The 24,427-nt window shown below is 44.8% G+C and overlaps 2 protein-coding genes across 2 annotated transcripts in view; one reads left to right on the top strand and one right to left on the bottom strand.

Annotated features, from left to right (window-relative positions):
* Positions 1–1,585: 1,585 nt before the first annotated feature.
* On the bottom strand, positions 1,586–22,736 carry TCEANC2 (transcription elongation factor A N-terminal and central domain containing 2). Its single transcript, XM_033916144.1, has 4 exons — positions 22,384–22,736; positions 16,571–16,712; positions 2,973–3,166; positions 1,586–1,973 (listed from the first exon to the last, which is right to left on the bottom strand). Exons 1-4 carry the CDS (start codon positions 22,483–22,485, stop codon positions 1,785–1,787), a joined length of 627 nt encoding a protein of 208 aa, XP_033772035.1. The 5' UTR covers positions 22,486–22,736; the 3' UTR covers positions 1,586–1,784.
* A 213-nt stretch (positions 22,737–22,949) lies between these two features.
* TMEM59 (transmembrane protein 59) overlaps positions 22,950–24,427 on the top strand; it is a 52,850-nt gene continuing 51,372 nt past the window's right edge. Inside the window, exon 1 of the mRNA XM_033916142.1 lies at positions 22,950–23,223. Within this exon, the coding sequence (XP_033772033.1) occupies positions 23,062–23,223 (162 nt within the window). The 5' untranslated portion in view covers positions 22,950–23,061. The remainder of the gene's footprint in view (positions 23,224–24,427) is intronic.

Below are 24,427 nucleotides of genomic sequence, written 5' to 3' on the forward strand. Positions count from 1 at the left end.
GGCGGTTCACATTTGAAGAAGGTTGGACAATCAGTGAATTACAGGAGGCAAGAAGTGAGGGTTACATAAGAAATAGATAGAGGATATATGTCATGTCATGTCCATCTGTCCAAGTTAGACTGTAAGCTCTTCCTAGCAGGGACTGTTTATAAATGTCAAAATGTGCAGCGCTCCTTATGCCTTTCAGCGTTATATAAGTGATAAGTAGGGAGGAAGAAGAGGGGACATGGATGCTAGACCCATAAAGAGGAAAGGGGGTGAGAAGGAAGAGATGCTTGACTGTAGAGAGAGATGCCAGTGCATGGGGAATAGGGAAGGGATTCAGGGTGCAAGTGAGAGAGGTGGTGAGTGGGATGAGAAGGATGCTGGACCTGTAAGTGGGGGGTGGGGAGATGGTAGAAAGAGTGACTGAAACCAGAAAGGGGATGGGAAGGGAGGAAGAGATTCTTAGCCAGTGAAGAAAGGGAGAGAGATGCCAAGGAGGGAATTTAGGGTGCAAGTGAGAGAAGGGTGGGATTTAGAGGGAGACAGGACTGCAGTTGGAGTGAGAAGACTGAAGGCTGGAACCTGAGAAGGGAAAAGGCAGGAAGGAATTTCAGGCCTCAGGATAGGAGAATTCTATGCAACAGTACAAATAAACTTTGCAGAATTTTGACATATTGTGAACAGAATTCTGCCAGTATCATTTACACATGTATTTGATGCCCATTTTACAGAATCACCTCTTTACAGGTCTAGAAGGCTTAAAGACACTGTCGGGCTAGTAAAACAGGAACTTAAAATCTTCAAGAGATAAATCTTATTATCCCAGTCCTTCTCACCCTTCAGTAGTAGTACCTTGAATTTATTTCTGAATTTGCACAGTTTTTATTAAACCTGTTGATAAAAATGTACACATTTCTGGGCCATGAGGTGTCATGTTTTCTTTTCATCTGTGATAAAGGAGCAGAGCTATACAAACTGCAGCAAAGATGCAAAAGCACCTTCGTTGATGTATCACAGCTTACACCAGCAATTTCCAAATCCCATTTTACCACTTTACTGTGGTGGTATCCCTTGATATGACTATCACAATATATATGCCTATAACAGTCTACAATCAATGTGAAAAAAAATAACCTCTCAAAGCCAACCGGGTTCAGTTTTTGAATGCTGTTATCAGCAACTGCCTAATTTGCATTTCATTAACTGAGATGGGCTTCAGGTCACCCAAATAACCCCATCAATATCTTGAGATTCAGCCCCATGATTCATGAAAATGCAGCATTCATCGAAGAGTTGCGTCTCTCGAATATCAAACTACACATCTATTCAAGAAAGATGGGAGATTTGCATAGCCAGTGAGAAAAAACAATGTCCGAGTCCTGTTTCTGGCATTCATAAAATACAGTGCTCCCCCAGTCATTCATGGTCGGCGATTTGCGGTATTTTCCAACCGCGAATGACCGGGCAGCTGGAGAGGGCAGCCAGAGCGCTGGCGAGTGAAGGAAATCACTTGCAGTACGCTCCTACCGCCTCTTTCTGCACTAAAGTCAGGCCTCACCAATCAGAAGTTGCAGGAAGAGGCGGTTGGAGCATACCACAAGTGATTTCCTTCACTCGCCGGCGCACTGGCTGCTCTCTCCTGTCTCCCCCGCTGAAAACTGTATTCATGGTTTTTCAACATTCACGGGGGTTCCTAGAACGGAACCCCCGCAAATATCGAGGGAATACTGTACTGAGAAGAGAGCACGCTGCTGATCCAGGTTTGTCAACCACAGATTTCAGCTACCAGTGCAGTGGTTTCACTTTTTATGGTTCTGAACGAGCGTGCTCACTGCCAGTGCACTAGCCTTGACTTGAGCTCGGGTTTCTGGCTTGTGCTTTAAGGTGAAGACAAGGGCCCTCACTGTCTTCCGATACGGTACGCTGACACGACGTGAGTAGAGGTGAAACACTTCTCGCTCAATGTTTTCCACCAGTGGGTGATCCACCTAAAACAAAAAAATATACAGCATTTACCATTCAAATTGACTTTTACATTACAAGGATTTGAAGTATTAACTGGAGACAGCACAAGATAAGTGGCCCTCTAATTTTCTTAATGCTGCTGTGGTTTTTGTGACTGTGTTTGGCTTATGCCTTTGAAATTGAATCGAACTTATTTCTCTGCATTTCCTGCTATTCAGGGAGGATTGGATCATCGCTTGATATATTTAATTAGTGGAGGTTTTTTCTGACCTATGACTGTTATAGGACCACTGGGTTGCTTGTACGCTTGATAGTACCTGCTTTAGCAGTAAGGTCTTAGCCAATATTAGCTTTAATGAGGTCTTTTTCTCCACTAATTTGAGTTGGCTATTGATGCTGAATTTACCCCCCTGAATATCAGAAGAGAGTAGAATTTTGGTGTTCTATAGCAGTGGTTCTCAACCCTGTCCTGGAGGACCACCAGGCCAGTCGGGTTTTCAGGATAGCCTTAATGAATATGCATGGAGCAGATTTGCATGCCAGGCACCTCCATTATATGCAGATCTCTCTCATGCATATTCATTAGGGCTATCCTGAAAACCTGACAAGCCTGGTGATCCTCCAGGAGAGGGTTGGGAGCCACTGTTCTATAATATGCAAATAGATTTAATGTATATTCATTGTGGAAATCCTGATAACTGGGTTGCAGCCCTCGAGGACTGAGGTTGCCCACCCCTGCTCTAAGGTACAAGTGCACACACTTACGCCTTCTTTTGACAGGCGGTAAGTGGGTACATCTAAATGTTGGCACATAAACACTCAATTTACACTAACATTCTATCATGAAATCTAGATGGCCTGATAGTGTTACAGAATTAGTGCTTAGCATGCTGCATCTTGGCATCTAACCTTTGGCGCCCTTTATAGAATTGCTCCCTAAATCTATTAGTCACAGTCATTTCTCACTGGATTAAATTCCTCTAAAGCCAGCCATCATCAAGAATGATGCTGCCTCTTATTACCTCAAGCTCCACTGCATCAGACAGAAGCTTCCGAGCACTGATTCGCAGGCTCTCTGATTTTGCATCACTTCGAACTTCAATTGACGGCTTGTTGGCATTCTCTGCGTGGAATGTTTTCCACTGGGCATAGACTTCTTTTGCCAAACCAGCAACTTCCTGGTCTGAGTGTTTGCGTATCTTATTCACTGTGTGACCTATCAAGCAATGACCAGGAAGAATCAGTATGTACACTTTTGAACAGAGTATGATATATTATTTACTTACAGTGTTCTCCCCAGGGCCTTTTAGCCGGGCGCTCCGCCCAGCTAATTTAGATGACTGACCAGATAGCAGCAGCGGAAATAAATAAAGATGATTTAATTCCTCCGGAAAATCCGATGTTTGGACTGGAATTTCACTAATATTAAGCAGCAGTATTGTGAAAACCGCGCTTGACAGGTTGATACAGCGTGTGAGTAATTTAGCGCTGAGAGAGAGCTGGCACACCCCTCCCACTCAAGTTGTGGCGCGCGACCGGGCAGAACCTGCTTCTTGTCTGACATCACCATATGGCCACACAGGTGTTACTTCTGTTCCGGAAGTCACTTGGCCATTCGGGTTCTCCTCAATGGGTTTGTGGTACAGTCCAGACGGGAACAGACTTGTGGTCTCTGCATTCGGGTTCCGTAACATCTGTGGTTAATACCGGCAACGATACTGAGGAGAGATGAGTAAACTGGTGAAACTTTTCAAGGGCACTGAAGGCTCTTCCCGGAACCGCGGGGCTCTGACGCCGCAAGAGGCTTTGGGCCGACTGTGGGAGACTGAGGAAACATTGGCCAAGAAACAGGAATGAATACTTGGGGAAAAGATTGAGCAGGAGCTGGCGACAGCCCGGAAGCACGGCACGAAGAACAAACGAGGTGAGGGACTCTCTGCCCTCTCTCTAACTGGCCTTTTCTTGGGGGTGGGGGTTCAGAGCTTTCAGTGAGTTTGGCAGAAAGGGCTGTTTTCAGTGTAAACCCATAGCTTGCCCTGACCTTTCCAAAATACGGTAGTCACCTAGAACTTGTGTGGAGCAGGTCTGAGGGGCAGCTGTTACTCTATCATAAGCTGATTGCCCTCTCATTTAACCAAGTGATGCCTGCCACTTTTGGGGTACATTGCAGCACGAGATGGCCAGAGACTAAGTACTTTTTAATTTGGTGCATACATTCTTTGACATTATCAGATTGACAGAAACTTCTCTTTTCCCCCCCCCCCCGGGAAGTAACTTCCGGTTTCGAAGGGAAGAGAAGGGAAGCCGGCACGCACACATTAAAGCCCCAGAGGGAAGCTTACAACTTGCTGCTTTTACTTGCTTCGGGCCTTCCTCGCTGCCGGGTCCTGCCTTCGCGGAAACAGAAAGTAGGCAGGACCCGGCAATGAGGAAGGCCCGAAGCAAGTAAAAGCAGCAAGTTGTAAGCTTCCCTCTGTTGCTGACCTATGGAAGATAGGTCAGCGGTGGAGGGAAGCTTGCAACTTGCCTAGCGACTCTACCGATGGGTATGTGAGATGGGAGGGATGGGAAGAGAAATGTTGCTGCTGCTGCACCCACTTTTTTTTGGGGGGGAGGGGAAGAGAAAAGCTGCTGCACCCAATTGGGGGGGGGGAAGAGAAAAGCTGCTGCTGCACTCAATTGGGAGAGAGTGGGGAGAAGGAAGACCAGGGAAGGGAGAGGAGATAAAAGATGCCAAGACCATGGGAGGGAGGGAAAGGAATGGAGCTACCAGACCATGGAGGGGGGATGTCAGCGCATATGGGGGGAGGAGGGAGATGCCAGGGCATGGGGAGAGAGAAGGGAAGGAGATAGAAATGCCAGACCATGGGGTGGAGTGGGAAGGAAGTAAAGGAAAAGAGAGAGATGCCAGAGCATAGGGGAGGGAGTGAAGCTGAAATGAATCATGTACAAAGGAGAGAGAGCACAGGATATACAGTTTATTGAAGGGACATAGAAAGAGGGAAGATGCCATATGGAACAGAGAGAGGGTGGACACTGAATGGAAAGGGCAGAGAGAGTGGACAGTAGATGGAAAGGGTAGAGAGAGAGGGCAGAGGCTGGGTGGAAGGGGCAAAGAGAGGACAGATGTTGCATGGAAGGGAGTGAGGTCAAATGCTGAATAGAAAGAAGAGAACAAAAAGAAGATGATTAAAGCAGAAACAAAAAAATGTAGAAAATTTTTTATTGCTTTACGTAGAATCAAGTAGTATTGTAACTGTATTGATTATCTCTCCCCCTGTCCCTCAAGCCATCGCGCCAATTTCTTCACTTCCCCGATTCTTTCCCTACCCCCTAAGTCACCACACCGATTTCTCCCTCCTGTTTCCCTGAGCCAGGCCAGTACAAGTGCCGGACTCACAAGACTTCACCTCCAACGTCAATTTTGACGTCGGAGAGGAAGTTCTGGGCCAGCCAATTGCTGCTTGGCTGGCCTGGCTCGCGGAAGCAGCAGGGAGAAATTGGCATGGTGGCTTAGGGGGTAGGGAAAGAATCGGGGAAGTAGAGAAATCGGCACGATGGCTTGGGGGGGCAGTAGGAGTGAGAAAGAAAGACAGGCAGGGGAGAGAGAGAAAGAAAGACAGGCAGGTAGGGGGGAGAGAGAAAGAAAGCGAGACAGAAAGGAAGGGCAGAAAGAAAGAAATATTGGATTTACAGTCAGAAGAAGGAAATGCAACCAAAGACTCATGAAATCACCAGACAAAAAGGTAGGAAAATGATTTTATTTTTAATTTAGTGATCAAAATGTGTCCGTTTTGAGAATTTATATCTGCTGTCTGTATTTTGCACTATGGCCTCCTTTTACTAAACCGCAATAGAGGTTTTTAGCGCAGGGAGCCTATGAGCATCGAGAGCAGCGCAGGGCATTCAGCGCATCTCCCTGCGCTAAACACCGCTATTGCGGTTTAGCAAAAAGGGAGGGGGTATATTTATCTATTTTTGTATAGTTGTTCCTGAGGTGACATTGCATAAAGCCTTGACCTCTGAAAACCCGCGGAATATAAATAACTAGTCTTTAAGCCCGTTACATTAACGGGTGCTAGAATATATGTATGTCTGCCTTTCATTCTTTCTTTCTCTCTCTCTCCCCTTGGCCGCTTTCTGTACATTAACGGGTGCTAGAATATATGTGTGTGTGTCTCTCTATTTCTTTCTCTCTCTCTCCTTAGCCGCTTTCTTTCTTTCTTTTTCCTTGGCTGTCCATCACCACCACTTGCCTGCTCCCCCTGTCCATTCTCCCTTCTTTTTACCTCCCCTGTGTCCACCACCACCCCTTCACAGCTCTCCTTATGCAGCAGCAGCCCTTCTCCCTTTGTTTTACCTCCCTCCTGTCCAGCAGTAGGCGTCCCTTCCTTTTTCTCCCCCTCCTCCTTCTTATCCCTATGATACACTTACCTTGCTCTGCCTCTGATCAGAGGCTCCCGACAGCCGCCCAGTTGCACCCATTGGAAAAGTTCCCTCTGCGGCATCCCGCACCCCTCCTGACGCGACTCCCGCTGTCTTTCTGTCTGTCTCTGTTCCTGGCCCCCTTTGTCTGTTTGTCTTTCTGTATATCTCCCTGCCCCTGTCTTTCTTTTCTTTCTGTCTCCCTTCCTCCCTCTGTCTGTCTGTCCAAAGCAGCATTCCTTCCCCCTCCATTTCCCTCCCCCCACACCAGTTCCTTGTGCACCTTCCCCTGTGTCTTTCTTCTTGTAGCGTTTCCTCTACCCCCTTTCCCTTCCCACAGTCGCAACTACAAACGTGGGTCCGAGTCCTTTGCCGCCCCCCCTTTCCCTTCCCTTCCCGTGGGCCCGACTGGCGATTTAAGCAGCGTGTCAGCACTCTTCACACGCTGCTTCGGGTCCTTCTACTGCCCTGATTTACTCTGGCACGTCCGGAGCAAATCAGGGCAGTAGAAAGGCCCGAATCAGCGTGTGAAGACTGCTGACACGCTGCTTAAATCGCCAGTCGGGCCCGCGGTAAGGGAAGAGGGGGGGGCGGCAAATGAATCGGGTCCCGGGCAGCGGAAAGTTGCAGGGCTCCTCGGTGGGGGCGCTGAGTGGCCGCAAACCCCCCCCCCCTCGGAGAAACCGAGATCGGCGGCTACAGCCGCTGGCTTCGGCGTCTTCTATCCACTGCGGCCAACCCTAGCGGAAACAGGAAGTAGTAAGAGAGGGCGGGCCGCAGTGGACAGAAGACAGCAAAGCCAGCGTTAGCGCAGTGTAGTGCTTTTCTCTTTATTTTTAAAAGCGGGTGAAGCGGGTGAGCCGGCGAGAAGGAGGAGGTTGTGGTTTTGGCAGTGAGGAACAGAGATCGTTGGTGGTGCGAGATGGAGAGCAGGTGATGTAAAACCCGCGCATGCGCACTCGTGTTTCCGCGACGGGATCAGGGAACACGATTTTTTTAGTGCGCATGCGCGGCCTATCATTTTATTATATTAGATTAACATTTTCTCTGCATACAGTGTGCTTTGTGTTTTTAAAAAATTTTTATTGTTGGTAGATCATTTCTGACTTGGTCATTTTAAAAGTAGCTCGCAAGCCCAAAAAGTATGGGCACCCCTGCTGTAGAGCCATTTCTTGTATGACTGGATGAGCTATATTTATCTTTTTTTTTTTTTAGTTGTTTAAATTCATGCAGAAATAAATAGCTAGATTGTACTTAATGATCTCATTAACACCTTTCCCTTTTTTAAATCTCTATATCATTTGAAAGAGGGCAAATATCTAATTATTCCCTTCTAGAATGGGATACTTCTTAAATTTAGTAAAAATATTCTGGCACAAGTGTCAAACCTTAAAAAAGGAAGTCATATTGAGCATTGGAAAATAATAATAATTAACTAATAAAAATAGTACACATTTAGGGCTCCTTTTACTAAGTTGCGATAGTGGTTTTAGCGTGCGCTTAGCGCGCACAGAATTGCCACGCGCGCTAGACGCTAACACCAGCATTGAGCTAGTGTTAGTTTTCCCGCGTAGAGCGGGGATTTGCACACGCTAAAAATGCTAGCTCATCTTAGTAAAAGAGGGGGTTAATTTTCCCCCACAACCAAATTTCCCCATCCCGCCCCACCCGGCTACTTTTTCATGCCACCCAGCTGGAAAATATTTCTGGGGAGAACACTGTACTTATGAACAAAAGAAATAAGAGGAACGCCACAAGTCAGTCTGCAAAGCCACCTAGACTAGTAATGGGGAGAGATTTCAAATGCCTTCTTTCCTTTAGGTGACTGGCAAATATACCAGCTAGTTCTGCATTCTTTGGTTGCTTATACCAGTGCTTCTCAAACCGTGGGTCATGATCCCAAATGGAGGTTACAGAAGCAACATTTGAGTTTATAAACATGACAGGAGAAAAATGCTACATCATTGGCCAACTAGTCTTGCGTGGGCTCTACGGTAGGCAGGGGATTACTCGGCCTTGTAGCCAATGCTGTAGGGAGTCTGGATGGCAAGCTAGGGCTGAAACAATCATGTGCCCCACTCAGAATTGTAGGATGTTGCGGGTAATACATATCTGCCTCGCCAGCTCAACTGGAATCTTCCTCTTGTGGGGCTGGGCTACCATGAGCGATAAATTGTAACTGCCTGAGGTTCTGTCCCTTTTTAACCCATCATAACAAAAGTGTGGGAGGGGGGGGCACAGAAGGCAGCTCTCTACAGCACAGAACACATACACCCTGTGTTTAGCCATTACATACCACCTGCATAATGGCTGAAGACACATTTCGGGTACTGTAAAGACTGTCTGCAGAGGATGATGACAGTGACAGCTGGGCTAACATAGTAACATAGTAGATGACGGCAGATAAAGACCTGAATGGTCCATCCAGTCTATTCCAACCTGATTCAATTTAAATTTTTTTTTAATTTTTTCTTGTTAGCTATTTCTGGGCAAAAATCCAAAGCTCTACCCGGTACTGTGCTTGGGTTCTAACTGCCGAAATCTACATTAAAATACTACTCTAGCCCATCTACACCCTTCCAGCCATTGAAGCCCTCCCCAGCCCATCCGCCCCCAAAAGCCATATACAGACACAGACCATGCAAGTCTGCACAGTACTGGCCTTAGTTCAATATTTAATATTATTTTCTGATTCTAGATCCTTCTTTGAACTCAGTCACTGTTTTCCTCTCCACTAGACAGAAAGGAGGTAAAAACTCTAATGTGTATAAATTTCTCAGCATTCTTCAAGTATCAGCTACTGAATATGACACATAAGCTCATCTTCAAGAAAGAAAATTCTAAGTCTGCCATTACCCTTTCCCAAAATTCACCGATTAGCTCATGAGCAAAGTTATCTTGTCTCCAGAGAGACAATGGACCCAGTCATGACCGAGGTGCTTTCCTGCCTTGAGCTGGACACTAAACAGTGGACTTCACCTCTCCTCTCTGGGTAATAAGCTAGTCAAGATTGAACTCAAACGGCCTCTTTTACAAAGCTGTGCTAGCGGTTGCCGCGCGGCAAGAGCCCCAAAACTCTTTAAATCTCTATAGGCTTCAGGGCGTTAGCACAGCGCTGCCGCTAGTGCGGCTTTGTAAATGAGGCCCAAAGCCTCAATCCTCATTTTTTTTCTGTTCTTTTCTTTTGCTTTCTCTTTGTTTTTTTATTTTTTATAGGCAGGGGAGAGAGGAGAGAGAGGGGTTTAAGGGGGGGAGAAGACAGAGGGTGATCTTTAGTTGAAGAGTTTATCAATCTGTCCCCGTCACTGCCCCGTTACCGGACCATTGTCCCCTTCACCGCCCCGTCCCCATCGTCCCCTTCACCGCCCCGTCCCCGTAGCATCCACCCTTCCCTCTCGTCACCTCACCGCCATGAGAATCTCCCTCCCTCCCCCTTACCTTCACGGCACGTTAGTAAAGAAACTTACTGAAGCCGGCAAAGCCTGCCTGCAGTCGCGTGTGTGTGGGCGGAAGCTTCTCTGATGCAACCAGACGTTGCGTCAGAGGAGAAGCTTCTGCCCACACACACACGACTACAAGCCAGCAGGCTTCGCTGGCTTCAGTAGGCTTCTTTACTAAAGCACCGCGAAGGTAAGGGGGAGGGAGATAGATAGATTTGGCTGTAGGGAGGGAGGTGACCGCGCGCCTTCCCTCCCTTAACTATGGGGACAAGGCCATTCACCGCTCTACGGGGCGGTGGATGGCCTTGTCCCCGTGCCCACAGTGAGCACTTTTTCCCCCCCCACCGTTTCAGCGGGCTACCGTGGGTAACTGCCACTGTGTCATTCTCACCTGCTCTAACCGCTAAGCCACTCCTCTATTACAATATGCATGGTGGGAGACCCATCATACACACTGCCATGTACACTCATGACATTTGATATATAAATTACATTACATTACATTACAGATTTCTATTCCGCCATTACCTTTCGGTTCAAAGCGGATTATAAAAAGAGTTATGGAAGAAAGGTTACAACGTTAGATCAGAGAAGGTTTCCAAGAGAGGGAAAAGTAGGATCTGGGGTTAGGGAGGGGATGGTAAGAGGGAGGTGAAGCTTTATCATGGTATTAAGCTTTATTAAGGGATTTCTTGAAGAGTATAGTTTTTATTTCCTTTCTGAACATGATTATAGAAATGGAACGTGAGTAGTCAGTATAAACAGGTGATGTTTGTCTATGCAGATGGAAGCAGTCTAGTGATTCACATCCTACTGGAGTGCCTCCAAGCCAACACTTTCAGTTTGTTTATTTATTCATTCATTCAATCCAAGTGCTAAGCTGGCACAGCTCTGCATTCAAAAAAGGAACCCAACTTGTTTAAAATTTAAAAAATGCCAAATCCCTCTCTCTTCACAATACTCAGTGCTAATATGTAAATGGCCTCCCCCAAAAAGGAATAGGTGTGTATCTACCCCATTTTCTGATACTTCAGTATGAGAAAGGTGATCATGTGGCCACGTTTTAAGGATCACAGTTTCTTTATCAGCAGATACATGGAATAAAAGAGCAGATAAGGAGGATAAGGGTTCCCTCACCTGCCCAGTACATAAGAACATAAGAATAGCCTTATTGGGTCAGACCAATGGTCCATCAAGCTCAGCAACCCGTTCTTATGGTGGCCAATCCAGGTCACTAGTACCTGGCCAAAACCCAAGGAGTTGCAATATTCCATGCTACTGGTACAGGGAAAGCAGTGGCTTCCTCAAAAACAGACTATGGACTTTTCCTCCAGGAAATTGTCCAAACCTTTCTTAAAACCAGCTACGCTATCTACTCATACCAAATCCTCTGGCAACACATTCTAGGGCATAACTATTCTCTGAGTGAAAAAAAATTTCCTCCTATTGGTTTTAAGAGCACTTCCTTATAACTTCATCAAGTGTCCCCTATTCTTTGTAATTTTTGACAGAGTGAAAAATCGATCCACCTGTACCCATCCTACTCCACTCAGGATTTTGTTGACTTCAATCCTATTTCCCCTCAGCCGTCTCTTTTCCAAGCTGAAGAGTCCTAACCGTTTTAGTCTTTCCTCATACGAGAGGTGTTCCATCCCATTTACCATCTTGGTCGCTCTTCTTTGAACCTTTTCTAGAGCCACTATATCTTTCTTGAGATAAGGAGACCAGAATTGAATGCAATACTACAGATGAGGTAGCATCATTTAACGATACAGGGGCATTATAACATTCTTAGTCTTGTTAACATCCCTTTTTTAATAATTCCTAGCATCCTGTTTGCTTTTTTGGCCACTGTCGCACATTGGGCTTTAGGTTTCATCGTATTATATAGGATGCCGGTCTCAGCAGCTGTCTAAGAGGCTGAGAATCGCACACCGGTGTCCTATAAAGAACCATGTCTGCCCTAATGAATAGACTCCTAACCCCGCCTAACCACTGCCAATGTCACAGGTACCAGTTAGAGAATCATGCCTGATCCCTTGCCATCAGCTGATCCTTGTCAGGATCAGCTGTCGCACCCCCCCTCCCCGAGAAATCCCTTGGCAGGAGGGATGCCCGCTCCCTTCTGCCTCTGAACCTCTCCCTACAACTGTAGAATCCCCAGCACCCTTCAAAACCTGTAGAGCCCCCCCAGCACCTCTACACACACTGCCCCATACCTTTCCTGAAGATAGTCCGGATGGAGGGATGCATACACCCTCCGGACGGCCCGCTACTCCAAAAGGGTGGGTCTTATCCTTCCTGGTGCATTCTGGGATGCACTGGATAGGGGCCTAAGGACCTGATTGATCTGATGCTTAAGGCCCCTCCCATAGGAATGAACTTAGACACCTGGGTCAATCGGAGTCTTAGACCCCTTCCCAGATGCATCCCTCCTGCTGGACTCTCTTTGGGAAAGGTATGGGGCTGTGGTGGTGGTGGGGGCTTAGGAGTGCCAGGGGGTCTACAGGTTTGGGCAGGTCTACTGATGTGGGGGGATCTGGAGAGGGGGTGTCACTGATTGGGGAGATTGGGAAGTAAGTTCCAGTGGGGTGGCGGCAGGAGGGAGTGGGCATCCCTTCTACTTGGGGTACTTTAGGAGGGGGGTTCGGCTAATCACAGCAGGGGGATTTGCTGCGATCAGCTCAGTGGCCACATCTATTTGAAATGTAGGCCAGCATTTTAGGCATCTGTCGCGACCCTAGGGAGACTTAAGCTCGCCCAAGGCCACTTCCGGACGAAACCATGCCCACGCCCAGCCTTGGGCAAGCTTTTAAGTGTCCTGATGCTTCTCCCTTAACCATGACAAATACCTACAGTGTAGGCACCTACCTCAGAAGCTTATTTTGTTGTTTTTTTTAGAAAATGTGCCCCATTTTTAGAGAATTTGCCCCACTGCATTTATCTGCCTTCCTTTCTCTGTTTCTAAAATTCTGGTTTCTTAGGCCCAGACTCTCAAAACTTTAGGTTGCCCTTAATACAGTCGCTAAACTGGTTCCACAAGGCTAAGCCTGCATGCATTTTATCAGCAGATTATCCAACAGCTTATCATGGTCTTTAGTGAGCTTTCTATGAGTCTCTGACACCGCCATGCAAATTCAAAACTGAAATGAGCACTCCGGTGGATTCTTAAAAATCGCCAAGCCATTCTCCAAGAGCAGCGTCGGATTTTGTGACAAAAATCAGTGACTGGTCCGGGGGTGCCGATACAGTGCCAACACTTTTAACAGTGCATCTTGTGGAGTATTTTGACTGTGGCTAATGAAAAAAATAAAAGTTACATGATTCTCGTAAATTATAGTTATTTCTTTTTTTAGTAGGTGTGGTAAAAGCACGCTTCTTGAGCGCGTGTATTATAGCCCCCCCCTCGGCAGCGGGAGAAATGCCCAATCTTTCCCGCCGCCAACCAACACACACTCCAACCCCCCTCGGAAGCACGAATACAAGATGTCCGGTGCTATACTCGGAGAGAGCCCCCAGGAGAGAGACTTGGGAGTACTTGTAGACAAGTCAATGAAACCGTCCGTGCAATGTGCGGTGGCAGCAAAAAGTGCAAACAGAATGCTAGGAATGATTAAGAAGGGAATCACAAACAGATCTGAGAAGGTTATCATGCCGCTGTACCAGGCCATGGTACACCCCCACCTGGAATACAGCATCCAACACTGGTTGCCGTAAATGAAAAAGGACATAGTACTGCTCGAAAGGGTCCAGAGGAGAGCGACAAAAATGAGGGACTTGAGGAGTTGCTGTACAATGACAGGCTAGAGAAACTGGGCCTCTTCTCCCTTGAAAAGAGGACTCAATCAGGGCACTGGTCTTTGACCTAAGGGCCGCCGCAGGAGAGGACTGCTGGGCACGATGGACCACTGGTCTGGCCCAGCCGCGGCAGTTCTTATGTTCTTATGAGAGATGCCCACACTCTCCCGCCACCACGCAACACCCCTCCCCCTCGTGCCTCCGATGACCCCCACACTCTCCCCTTACTTTCTTTAGATGGCTGGCCAGAGGGATGCCTACTCCCCTTCCGGCCAGCTGGCCTGCCTCTTCAAAATGTCAGGCTTTCATTATCTAAGTGTCTCAGAGGTGAAATATAAGCACTTGTTTTCAACTACCGTACTTTCACTTATAAATATGGCACAACAAATTCCATTGACAACTTATTGCAATGATTAGACGCCATTTTCCACTGAAAGTACATTTATAATATGGGGAAGGGGGGGTGGTATAAAGTTCTATTTAAGGTTTAATCATGTAAGAATGTAATATTTATATGAAATTTATGATTAAATATTTGTTGGAAGGGTGGATGGGGAGGGAATAAATTACATGTATTTAAGATAATAATTTAAAGAAATTCAAGTGATGTGTATAAGTTCAAATGATGTAATATTGTGTACTTGATGTAAGATGAAAAATGAATAAAGACTTTGAAGGAAAAAAAAACCCCAAAACAACCCAACTACTTTCACTTATCAAGTCTCTAGAATTTGGAATTCATTACCTGAAACTTTGAAATGTATGTTTAATTACAGACAATTTCGTGAATCTTTGAAAACATTTTTATTTCGTAGTATGGATGCTTTGGTCTAATTGTGTACTTTTTTTTACTGTTATTCACTGAGAATACTCAGTTCTGTCATTTGTGAACCACCTAGATCTGATCAGGTAAAATTCACAATAAATGTAAAATATACTGTAATGTCTTGTAAAATTGTATTGTAAAGTATTACAGAGCTTGATAAACAGTATTATTTATAAATGACACTGTGCAAGGATCTCTTGGCTATCTGAAGCCTTTGAAAAAGTCAAATAGAAAGACTGCTAAAATTACACAAAGAACTTCAATAAAAATATAATTGTTTATTGAAGATATTCTCAGGCGCATGCAGAATGTTGCCGGAATATAATTGGGATCGCGTCAGAGGGAACGTGCTACCGAGTTGGAGAGCGGCCTGCGAGGTTCGCTAAAGCCAGCCACCATCACAGGCTGCTCTTTACAGGAGGATCAGCAGCGGTGGCGGCGGCGAGTGAGGGCCGAGATGTGTTCCCTGCCGAGGACGCGGGCAGGGAGAGAGCTTGCCTGGCTTCCACGGTGAGTGAGGGCGGGAGGAGGGGAGTGGCCAGAATGTTCCCTGCCGCTGGGTTGGCTGCCACGGATCACACACAGCGGCAGGCAACACGAAATCCTAAGTGCGCATGTGCGCTTAGTCTTTAATTATATAGGATATTCTCAGGCGCATGCAGAATGTAGCCGGAATGTCGGAGAGCAGCCCGCAGGAGACACTGCATATGGGTGGTTCAGCAGCAGTTCTCCCTGGGCCCAATACAACTCTTAGCCCTGACATTCGAGCTCCGCCCCCGCAACCCCAGATAACAAGCTCTCCAAGAGTTGAGGAAACCCCGGAGGAAGGGTTGTTTCCACCAACGGAGGCAAGGCAGACATACCTGGAAAACTTGGAAGGAGGGGCAATCCAACGAGAGACCTCCTCTAGGGAACCAGAGGAACTTCTATCAGCGGGCACAGGGATTACCCAGTTGGAGGAGGAACAAGAAGAATCAACAAGTGGTGAGCACTTTTTCACTGGTCAAGTGCAAACTTTTCTAAATAAACCCTCTGAGGTGACTCTTGATGCTCTCTGGGATCTTGTGGCTAACTTTGGGAAAGCCATAAATCCCCACTTTAATTACATAGAAGGAAAATTGATTGAGTATACAAAGGAATTGAAAGAGGTTAAGACAGAATTGAATGACTCTAAATCCAACACTCAGAAGATTGAAAAAGATGTAAATTCCTTTAAACAAATACAAGAGACTTTAATAAAAGATAATATAAATCTTAGAAGGAAAATTGAAACTTTAGAGAATACGTCACGGAGTAACAATTTTAAGACTGATAAATTTTCCCAGGGTCACAATGGTGACTCCGAGAGAAATGATTAAAAATACTTTCAAGAGGTTTTGGGCATATCGGAGGATCTCTTACCTCCACTTTCTCAAGCTTATTATTTACCTTCAAGAGATCAACCCCAAAACCAAGGTCTATTAAACCAAGAAGCTATGGATGTCTCAGCTCTTCTTGAGACTTCAGATAAAGAAATTGCTACTCCAGCAACTTTGATAATAACTGTAGCTTTGCAACCAGATAAATTATGGATTTTGAGACTATTCTTTAAAAACAGACAGAAACAATTCCTTGGCTATAGAATACAGATGTATCCAGATTTATCATGCGAGACGCAGAAGCGTAGACGTGAATTTCTAATACTTAAGCCAGGAGTCTTAGCTTTGGAGGCTACTTTTTACTTGCATCACCTTTGTAAGTATATTGTGCATCGCCAAGCAAATAAGTATGTTTTCTTCGAGCCATTTCAATTAACTTCTTTCTTGTCACTCACCCCACTGAGTAAAGAAAAATCTTAAAATCTTAAGCTCGTTAGAAGAAAGTATGTATTACATTTTGCTCTCAGCTTCAAGTTTTTGTTTTGATTGTATTTTCTTAATCTTCCACCAATAGTAAATCTTGGATCTATGTGGACTTGAGTAAATTGAGCTTAAATGTAAAATGTCTTATATTTGATGGCTTATAGCCAATATATTTTCTTTTTGAGTATGACCTAAGCTCAATTTCTTTCTGTACAAGTTTGTATGCTTGATAAGTAATATGAAATTTATAAATAAATAAATAAAAATATAATTGTTTCTGAATTAATTACCTATTTTTGTTGAGATTAAGACTTCCCTGGAGGGCATTTTTTTCTTTAGCTCTTGTAAGACTTCAATGAGTTTTTCTTGTGTTTGACCAGGCTGTTCCAGGATACATTTCCATCTTTTTATGTCTTCTATAACAACAACTCTCTGAAAATAAAATAAATAATTTTTAAATAAGTGCATCAGATAGAAGTTTTTGTACGTGTCCATAGTATGGTCAGTGCTTCTCATGTCAAGGTAAACCTTCTACCCCAGGTGTTCATTAATACAATCTCCTCTACACTTTATATCACCACCTGAGGAGCAGGCCATGACTCAAGTTCTCTGCCATCCAAGAAAAACATGTCTTGTATTCAGTGTGATCATTTTCACTCTTCACTTTGTCATAATAACTATTAGAATTCACAGCAAAATTCTGCAACACTACTTAAGGAAAGATTAGGCTCTTACCTTGGTAATCTTCTTTCTAGTAGACACACATTATTCCTAAACCTTCAAGTAGTCAACCCCTTCTCATAAGAATTGTTATAGAGGCCTCATTAGCATTCTTTTGCTCCACCTCCCATCTCTTTGGGCTGTCCTCCAATTCCTTAGTTCGTACCAAAGCAGATGACAGCAGTTTAGAGGAAATAGAATAGGAAGGAGTACGGGGATACTCCTCGAGAACCATGTCTGTTCTGCTCATATCATTAACATATAACAGATGAAACAAAAAACTTAACCATCTGCAATACATAACAAAGTGAAAAGAAACAAATCACCAACCTGAGCGCAACCTGCACCAAGAATGGAAGATTCTTGAGATTCTTCGACACAGCAGTCGAATACTTGTTAATATTGGATAAAGGAAAGAAACAAGATGGCTGGATTCCCCTGCATATTAAAGATAGTAAGCAGGCAAATGAACATCTGACAGGGCAGAATAATGTATCTGTCATACTAAAAGGAAAGATTAGGTTCTTACCTTGATAATCTTCTTTCTAGTAGACAGACACATTATTCCTGAACTTTTGGGACATATCAAAGAAGTCCCCAGAGTCTAGGGTGGGACAGATGAGCCTGACAACAGTACAGATGATCTGAATGCGGAGTCCATTTTGGCCACTAGGTCCACCCTGAAAAACTTTGTGAACATATGTAGAGAGCCCACTAAAGTACAGGAGTTTAACAAATTAATATCCCATATGTTGTCCAAAGACTTAAAATTTCAAATATAGGATAAGTCTGTATTAATATAAAAAATATTGTCAAATATGGAGATAGTCGTCCTGCTGAGCCGCTGGAGTTTTGCACTAAAATATTCATGACTTCGGTTGGAATATCAAGAAACTGCATATTTAGAGATAAGTGCCTTTGCTCCAATTCAGTGTTATGAAGTTCATACTTGATACTTTTAGTTATAAAAGGTTTGAAAGGGGACAGTGGAGTGTTGTGATGATCCCCAGTTTAATCTTTTGCGGCTCACCTATAGGAGGCTTGGGTTCTAAGAACTTCACATACACATTTTTATATACTGGCATGTGTTCATTTGCTCCCCTCTACCAAGACTTGAGTTTCGCCAACTGGTTTCATCAGGAGGAATAGCAATGGGATCTAACAAACTAAAACAAAATAAAAAATATAACGTTAAAAACCTTACATATACACTGCCATGCATCCACTCCAAACACCCTCAGACACTGAACAATGCCATCAGATCAAATGTTGGGCACCCCCACTGACTCACAATGCAGGTGAAGGCTTCCTGAGACAATGACAATGCCTTGTGTGTCTTCTGGCTGAGAAAATCCGTTTGCACATTGTCTACTCCTGCTACATGTGCCGCCGAGAGCGCCAAGAGATAGGCCCATTGAAACAGCATCTGGGCTTCCAAGTGTAGAGTAGCAGTCTTGGAGTCCCCTCTGGTGATTGACATAGGGGCAATTCCATGTCAACTGGTCCAATTTCAAGGAGGATCCCGTCGTCATTTTCCATGAATACAAAATAGTGGACCAAATAAAGGGACCCCTAACTCAGGATCTAGTTGAGATCATATCCCAAAACTGGAAAGCCCGTGAAAAAATTTCATTAATTGAGATGGTTGAGAGAAGAGCTCTGGACCACTTAATATGGAATGACCCATAGGCTACTGCCATTGGATTATCCAAGAAACTTGTACTACTTTGTTCTACAGCGCATTCCCAAACACCTGAAGCACCAGTTGGATGGATCAAAGCGGTTGATCGATCACTTCCTCTAAGAAGGGGACCATCGTCCCTGCACCAGTTGCCCTTCGCAATGCGCACCCCAGCCGTAAAGGCTGGCGTCTGCTGTCAGGATCACCCATGCGGAGATGTGAAGGGGAACTCCTTTGGTTAGAGACTGAGGCTCCAACCACCAGGCTCAACTGCAACATGCTTCCACTGCCCAAGGAGGCTGCTGCTGGAATACATCCCTCTGCAAGCACCAGCGGGAGCGGAGCACATCCTTGAGTGGACACAAGTGCGCCCTTGCCCAGGGGACCACATCCATGGTCGCAACCATTGATCCCAGGCTGTCGGAGCTGTGTTGCTCCAAAACTCCTGTATCTGATGCAGAAGCTTCACTCTGCAGGCTTCCAGCAGGAACACCTTGTTCTCCCTTGTGTCGAACTGGACTTCCAGATACTCCAAGATCTGCATTGGCTCCATATAGCTTTCCCGAAAGTTGACCACCCAGCCCAGTTTCTGCAGCAGATGGATCGCTCTTTGAACAGCCAAGCCTGCTTGCAGATTTGGACAGGATTCTTACCAGCCAATCATCCAGATATGGATGTACTTGTATACCCACTCTGTGCATGAAGAAAGCCCCCACTTTCTCCTGCCGGTGCCACAACTCCTTACAGATCCAAAATCATAAGAAGACTTACCCCCCTCTTTTACTAAGGCGCGCTAGCCAATTTAGTGCGCGCTAAATGCTAACGTGCCCATTATATTTATGGACATGTTAGCATTTAGCATGCGATAATGGTTAGCGCGCCTTAATAAAAGGACCCCTTAGTGCTGCACGGGGCCTTTATACACAAACCTATGCTCAAGTGCTGCCGTGTCCCAGCCCCCCTCTGACACAAACCTGCTTGAGAATAAACCTACGCGTAAAGGCTGTGTGTAGTACTGTCTTCTTAAAGCTTTGAGCCCAAGAGACAGAGTAGCAGCAGCAGCTGGAGGCCTGGAAGGGAAGGTGGGGAGATGCTGGCACCTAGGGGTGGGAAACAGAGAGGAGGAGGGGAGGTGCTGGACTACAATGAGTAGGGATGGTAAGGGAAGCGATCGTCAATTGAAGTTGGGGGGGGGGAGGCAGTGGTGTGCATATGGCTGAACGTTCACTTTGAGTGTAAGATATCCTTGCGCTGGCCCTGACCTCAGCTTTCCATATTTTCACAAACATTTCCCACTTTTAACAACATTCTTTAACAATATCTCACTCCGACTCATAAGCTCCCGAATGACCGAAGGCTTTCCTCTATGACCTAATTTACCCTCCCCACCCCCTTTACAAAACTGTGAAAGCGGTTTTTAGCACAGGCCGGCACGCTGAATGCTTTGCGCTGCTCCTGACACTCATAGGGTTCCTAATAGCGTTGGAGCAGTGCAGAGCATTCAACGCGCTGACCTGTGCTAAAAACCGCTTCCGTGATTTTGTAAAAGGGGAGATTAATTATATTTTGCATGCTTTATTGCTTTCCAAACACAAAAAGTTCATAAAGCAAAACAGACCTGTTTGATATGAATTACTACACAAATAAATCTTTTTCACAGATGGGGAAGAGGTAAAGCCAGAGGACATGAACTGAGATTGCAGTATCAGATCTGCGGACCACGGCCTGTGAGGCCAATCTGAAGTCACCAGAATGACTCTTCCATGATTAAGTTGCAATCCATTGAAGGATATGGCCTATCATGGGCCAGGAAGGAAAGATGTACAATAGGATGTTCTGAGACCCTGGCTGGACTAGAGCTTCCAGACCTTCACTTCCAGGCTCGAATCTTTGACTGAAGAACATGTCTGCTTTCTTCACCATTGCCATGATGTCGAAGTTTGGATGACCCTAGCACTGAACAATGGCCTGAAATGCTGCTGTCGACAGCATCCACTGTCCCGAGAAGGCAGTTTGAACATTATCCACACCTAAGACATGCTATGTTGATAGTGCCAGATGCTCAGCTCAGAGGATGCGGGCTTCCAGAAATAGAGATGCACTTTTGGTGCCTCCCCAGTGATTAACATATGCCACAGCTGTAGAATTGTCGGAGAAGACTCTGACCATTTGACCTTTGAGAGTCTTCTGCCACTTTATCAGAGTCAACCAAAATGCATGTAGTTCTAGCCTATTGATCGACCAATTCTTCTGAGAGGGAGTCCAACATCCCTGAATCGAACAATAGTTGCAATGAGCTCCCCAGCCTAGGAGACTAGCATCTTTTGTTATGACTTTCCAAGAAGCAATCCGAAGAGGCATGCTCTTGGAGAGGAACTGAGGACGGAACCACCATTCTATGCTGGCTTGAGCCTCCAGCATCCAGGGTAGACACTTCTGTAATGCATAATGTATACTGGAGAGGACACATATGGGCTCTTGCCCAAGGCCCCACATCTATTGTGACCACCATGGACCCAGGACTTGAAGCTAGTCCCACGCCAACGGAGTCAACTTGTGCAAGAGACAAAAAATCTGAGAGCACAGTTTCTGTCTCCGTGCCTCTGGTAGATAGATGCGATCAACAGCCATGTTAAACAAGACTCCCAGGTACTCCAGGGATTGAATCAGTGTCAAACTGATCTTTCGGTAATTTACAATCAAATCACCTGATCCATTGTGTGCCAATCCTTGGACAATGAGGGGGCCCTGATCAGCCAATTTTCCAAGTAGGTATGGCCTGCAGGAGAGTCCACAAACCAATATGTTAGAGACTAGGCAAATTCTAGCTTGTAGCTGGGCCAAATAATGTCCAGAACCCAACGGTCAGACAAAATCTGAACCCAGAACTGCAGAAATCATCATGATGATTTGAGCTTTAGTGAATGGTGTGTTAGTTCAAGACCTACTTATTGAGGTTTGTTTTTCTCAACATTTTACTTTATTATTTCTTTTGTTTTCAGTCTTTTGTGTGTATGTCTGAGAGCCCAACAAATTTTACAACACAGATAGAGCTGATGTTAGACATGGCTGGGGCCCAAGGCAGAAATGTGGGAGCGAATCCCAAAGTCTTTTAATAGGCTGTGCCTTCAGGTAGGCAGACTTGGAGCCCAGAGCAACTACCCTAGTTGGAAGGGGTGCTATATTCTGAGAGAAACAGATAGTAAGAGAGGATTCTCACTTGTATTTAGGGGAAAAAAGTATTTATTAATTTATTAATATATCAGCTTTGGGAAATGTGCATCCCCCAGTCATCATTACCTTAGGAATGATAATGCTCTATAACAGTTGTGCACGTGGTACATTGTGGAACCCAGGTTTCAGACAGCCAGCCTTTCTGGATCCTTTGCTCAAATTATTTGAGTAGCCCTCTCTTAAGAAAATCCTCTGAGTCATCTACTCCCTTAAAGGGAAACCAGGCAATTGTAGAGAAACTTTACTGTACTGCTACATTGTTAAACTTGCAAATGGCTCCAAATTTGAATTCCTGTGTATAAGTAGACCAATGCCTTCCATTGTAAGATTAAAAATACGACTTTTCTTTAACCCATTCAAATTTCACGAAGTTTTCATATGATCAGAACACAGTTTAGTTAATTCAGTGAAAGAAAATAATCACAAAGTCCCCCTAGGCAATTAGGGCTTTCTCTTTCCCTTCCTTACCTTCAGAGACTCGATAGTTGTTTGCCTATAAACCTTTTCTTCTGGGGTTTTCTTTTTTGAGGTTTCTTCCCCTCTAGGTTTCCGGATAACAAATTTATGCATATTATCAGATTATTTAAAATGAAAACAAATATTAGCAATACTTAACCAACAAACAGAGTAACTGTTACAGAATGTCAAGCTTTTTGAGCAAGTATGTTCTAAATAAAAACTACAGTGTAAAAACAGAAAATAAAATTATTATTTTTAAAAAACAACCTACAGTGTAGCTCTAGTTTACTTAGCGATATGTAAATTACACTTCCCAAATAACACCGTAATAACTTAATAAGACTTTAAATTTAGCAAACACCATTTACTTGCGCTATTACAGTAAAAGTAACGGAAGTCGTTAGCCAGTTTCCGCTCGTAGTTTTTTCGGTCGCTGGCTATGGGTTTCTTTCACGGGTGATAGTAGGTAACTGAACTACATTCCCCAGAAGGTATCCAAACTGTGTGCGTAAATCACGTGGGCTCCTCACCGGTCCCAAGTAAAAAGACGTCAGAAGCCTTAGTGAGGTCTCTCGATCACCAGGGTAACGCAACCTTCCGCTACTGCCTGCCGGAAGCAGGAAGTCTAGTGTTTGTCAATAAGAAGCCCCAAGGCGGCGGATCGTTACAAAGACAGAGCGAAGCAAAATGGCTGGCGAGCAAATCGGTCTGACGGTGTGCCTGGTCTTTTTTGGTTTGTTGGGAGATGCCGGGGTGAGGTCTTCCAATACTTTCGACACAGTCCTGGGTGATACGACCTCTTGCCACAAAACCTGTCAGATGACGTACACCCTGCATACGTATCCTAAGGTAGGTCCGGCTTCTTGTCGCGGGCTGTTTGCACTGAAGCAGCAAATAAGACAATGAGGGTTTTCTTTTATGGCGGGAACAAATGCGTCCTCGGTTACTACGGATATCGCGGGTACAGAGGACTTTAGTGTTTCTATGTGTTTTTAACAGAAATCGTTACATTAGTGATTTCTATTCCGTCAATGCCTTGCGGTTCAAGGCGGATTACATCAAAGTTATCAAGAATTACATTAAAAGTAGTCTTTATAGGCTGTGTAAATAAAGAATACGCGAAGAGCTTTTGGCTGGACTAAAATACATTTCTAACTAGCTTTAACAGGAATATGCAAGGTGTCCGTGTTAGGTGCCATCGACTCAGGTTCGAATTCTAGCGACTTGCTGAATTACAGATCTCCACCCCCCCAAAAAAAAAAAAAAAAAAAGTCTGTTTTATGCTAGTCCAACAAAGTCCTTCAGTGTCATTCCTTCTGACCTAGCACTACACATCAATTCTTTATGTCTCGTCAAGTTTTTTGGGCAGAATACAGAAGCAGATTGGTAGTCTTCTGCACAGTATAAAGTCAATGATGCCATTGTTGCATCAAATGTGATCTTCTGCTTCCAGCACTGCCCATTTGCTGTTGCCCAGATAGGTGGTACATCTTTGTTGAAACTTCTCTGCGGAGACCCTGCTGGTAGTGAAACTACCAATGGCATAACTTTCAGCTTCTCAGATGCAGGCAAGCCCCTGTGGCAAGACAAGCCTATATACCATGCAAATAGATTACAGTACAAATTAAAGACTTCTAAAAATAAAAACAGAAGTATATGGAGGAGGAGCAAGAATGCAAATACCAAGTACCTATACACAATCTGTAGGCGAACTGTTTACTAATGGGGTGGAGGAGTGATCTAATGGTTAGTGCAGTAGCCTGAAAACAATGGGATGGGGCTCGATTCCTTGTGACTCTGCGCAAGCCAATTAACCCTCTGTTATTCTAGGAACAAAAATAAGGATCTGTATATAATAATTATTTATTTGGTTCATTTTATATCCCATTCTCCTTAATGAGTTCAGAACGGGTTACAAGGTTGACATACATAATGCATAGACAAATGGGTTAAAATTTGTATGGTATAGATCAGGGGTATGGAACTCTGGTCCTCGAGAGTCATATTCCAGTCAGGTTTTCAGGATTTCCCCAATGAATATGCATTGAAAGCA

Source organism: Geotrypetes seraphini, chromosome 12 (genome assembly GCF_902459505.1).
Source record: "Geotrypetes seraphini chromosome 12, aGeoSer1.1, whole genome shotgun sequence".
Classification (NCBI taxonomy): domain Eukaryota; kingdom Metazoa; phylum Chordata; class Amphibia; order Gymnophiona; family Dermophiidae; genus Geotrypetes; species Geotrypetes seraphini.